This window comes from Cryptomeria japonica, chromosome 3 (assembly GCF_030272615.1).
Source record: "Cryptomeria japonica chromosome 3, Sugi_1.0, whole genome shotgun sequence".
Lineage (NCBI taxonomy): Eukaryota > Viridiplantae > Streptophyta > Pinopsida > Cupressales > Cupressaceae > Cryptomeria > Cryptomeria japonica.
This window is the reverse complement of record NC_081407.1, coordinates 618,703,258-618,706,732: the sequence shown is the minus strand read 5'-3', so window position 1 is coordinate 618,706,732 and position 3,475 is coordinate 618,703,258. Positions and strand designations below refer to the sequence as shown.

General features: G+C 37.0%; 1 protein-coding gene across 1 annotated transcript; it reads right to left on the bottom strand.

Annotated features, from left to right (window-relative positions):
- Positions 1 to 414: 414 nt before the first annotated feature.
- On the bottom strand, positions 415 to 1,420 carry LOC131060139 (pathogenesis-related thaumatin-like protein 3.3). The gene is made up of 2 exons (XM_057993249.2): positions 1,360 to 1,420; positions 415 to 1,237 (listed from the first exon to the last, which is right to left on the bottom strand). Exons 1-2 carry the CDS (start codon positions 1,418 to 1,420, stop codon positions 549 to 551), a joined length of 750 nt encoding a protein of 249 aa, XP_057849232.2. The 3' UTR covers positions 415 to 548.
- Positions 1,421 to 3,475: the final 2,055 nt, after the last annotated feature.

Sequence of the window (3,475 nt, the reverse complement as noted above, 5' to 3'; positions counted from 1 at the left end):
TTCATATCTAAGATATTAGTTCAAATTTATACAAGAATTTCATAAATATCAAAATCGTTTTATAACATGCTACACTATTACATCCATCTAAATTTATACAAGAATTTCATAAAAACCAAAATTGTTTTATAACATGCTACACTATTAGTCCATCTAAATTTATACAAGAATTTCATAAATACCAAAGTTATTTTATAACATGCTCCACTATTACATCCATCCAACTCAAAAGTTAAATTATGTTAAATTGTCTTAAATAAAAGATATTCATAAGATTTAATCAAATGTATCATAACATAGTTTGAATTTAGTTACCAGGAATTTTCACTTGATTGAGACGGCTACTGGTAGGCTTCCCCTACACTTCCTTAGTAATGGAGTCCAATGAGTGGAAGTCACCTAATTACACCTTAAAACATTTGAACACTAATTATTAACACAAAATTACATTATCATTCTCGCCAATTTAATTACAATCTTTCCTTATATAAATTTCTTCTAGATCTTTAATACAGAGCTCAAACGTATGATGCGCAGCGCAAAGAATCCTATTCCTTTATATTTATAGTTATATATAAATAGATACCGGGAAGGGAAACAGCTTCATCGCAGAAGACGACTTTGTAATTGGTTCCGCTAGGGCAAGTAAAGGTGCTGGCTGCATCATCCTTGGCGTAGCTGTAAGCCTGGGGGCATTGTCCCTTGAAAAACTTGGAGTAATCGGTGGGTCCGCAGGTGTTTTCAGAGGCTCCAGTGCAGCAGTATTCAGACGTATTATATCTGTCGCAGGTGCTTTTGCACCCACCAGTCACCTTGAGGTCGCTGGGGCACTGCGAATTAATGTCGCTCAGGCATGCAATTCTGCCTTTGCAATTAGGGTCCATTGAAGTGGGAGTCATGGAAAGAGGCACATTGAAGCCGTCGACGAGAGAGATGTCGTAGAAGTCAAGATTCATATATTGGTTGAGCGCATATTCAGCCAGTGTCGCAGGCATCTGGCCGTAGCCTTGGCAGCTGAGCATGCCATTGCAGTCGCCCGTTTGGCAGCTACCCCGACCGCTTGCGTTGAAAGAACAGCCCGTGCGTGCCCATACTCTGCCCTGTGTTGTTCCGGCCGCGACATCGAAGGTCCAGGTCTGCCCTTGGTCCAGTTGTTTCCCACCTGAACTATTCGCTGCCCAGACCGTGTAGGGGCACGCGTTTGTGATCTCGAACGTTGCTGCCTTCACATTCACTCCTGCAATCAAGAATGAACTTGAAGATTGTAAAAGCGTGAAATTCTGTAGTTTAATCAAACATTGAGCGTCTTATATATGTAATTACAGAAATCTATATATAAGAGGCAATGTTAAATGTTACCTTGGAGAAAAATAGAGAAAGTTGTTATGATAGCAATTGAAACTGCTATTGCTCCAGCCATTCTTAATCGTAGTGAGTGCTTATGCTGGTAGAATGATTGTTTATTTAGAGGAAAATTGGGAATCCACTTGCTCAGAGGGAAACTGACGTGCATTTGCTCAGAAGCTTCGGTATTGACTTTCATGCCTATTTTAAAAATCAGAAGAAAGGAATGGCTTCCCGTAATCTCCGTTGTCCCCACACGCAATTACCTTGGATTGGAAACGTCAAAGTAGTGGTCCATATGAAATGAAATAATAGTCAAACAAAACTCTTATTTTGAAGGATTTTAAAGAGTTTCACTATCTCCACATAAAATATTAAAAAAAACAAAAAAAAACTGTAAAATATGATTGATTTTTATTCAATTTTCATAATTTATCTTCATAATGTTCTTAAAATTGAAGAAATTTAGCGAAAAACCATTTCATTATTTAGATTTGTGTTTTTACAATTGTGTCATTTTGTGTACAAAATAGCTAGAGCTCCGAAATATTTGTGGCTCAAATAACTCTATAAATTTGACAAATTGGCAGCACACATGCATTCTAAGCCCCAAGCACTTGGGAATGAATCTACATCTTTCTATTTTTGTAAGTTGAGGTTTTTAAGTTAATTTTTTTCATTGCCAAAATACATTTCTTGTAATGGGATAGTTATGTTGTAAGCACCTCTAGCTAAGTTCAAATCTCTTCAATACAAAAAAAAAAAAAGAAAAAAAAAAAGAAATAGATTTTATGATTTTTTGGTAGGGATGAAGTGTAAAATTGCTATTGACTATTTGATTGTTGAAGAGTAGTGTACATACACTCGAAGCAACCGACAATGAATCAATACCTTTACATTGTTACCTTTAGTGGGTAACAATGAAGGAATAAAGCAGCAATTATCATTTTTCCCAGTCTTCATTTTGACAAACCGGTAATTGGTAAAATGTATGAACCGGTAATCGGTTAAATGTATGAACCGGTAATCGGTTAAATGTATGAACTGGAATTACTTTGTGATAAGTTACCAACTGGTATTTTTGTGATGAGTTATCATCCACCGACACTATGGTGGTGATTTTGTGTCGTGTTACCAAATGTGTCCAGATGCACTGAACCTAGGAACTTGCAATGTAATCCTATTGGACCGACATGAAATCAGATTCCTTTATAAGGACATCATGTCTAGGGTTTTAAATAGTTAGGGTTTTAGGTGGTTGATGAGGTTTTTGTATGTGTGATCATAGAAGAGAAGATTAGGTATGTGTGAAGAAACAGAGTGTGGAGATATTGAAGACCGAAGTAATGCTGAAATGCATTAACAATGAGTTATCAAGGATCTAACCAAGCATACTGTGCTAGTATCTAGATAACTCACTTGTTGATTACTCACATCTTTGACAAGTCTGAAACCCTTAACCGGGTAGGCCTAGAAAAGCCTTTGTAAATCCTCTAACAAGGTGGTTCACAACTGTGAATCTGAAATCCTCTCACAAGGTAGTCTTTAATTGGACTTATCTCCTAACAGACATCTAGATTCCTAACAGGATCTGTTCTGGTGAAGAACTTTGTATGACCTTAACTGGTCTGGTTTCTATTCTGCAGATAGTTACTTGTGAGTTTTTGCTCACCGTGGTTTTTCTCATTTGGGTTTCCACGTCAAAACATCTTGTGTTATGGTGATTGTGCTTGTGTGGGTGAATGCCTTATTTGTTGTTTGGTTTACATTTATCTTAACCGGTTTGTTAGTAAATATGTTATACCAGTTGATTGCTAAACTGTTTAAGTGTTTAAGTTCAGTATTTTTTGGTATACTAATTCACCCCCCCCCCCCCCGCTCTTAGTATTCATCAATTGGTATCAGAGCCAACCTTTCTATAAGTTTAACCACTTGGAAGGAGATATGGGGGAATACACTGTGAGGGAGCTTACTCATCGTCTCACTCAGACTGAGAAAGCCTTTGATGAACTTAAAGTCAAATATAAAGCCTTTCTAGCAAAGAGAAGAGAGCATGCTGAAAAACTGATGGAGCTTACTGAAAATAGTTCTTCTGATGAAGTAGACATGGAAGCCCTAGTTGAAGAAGTTG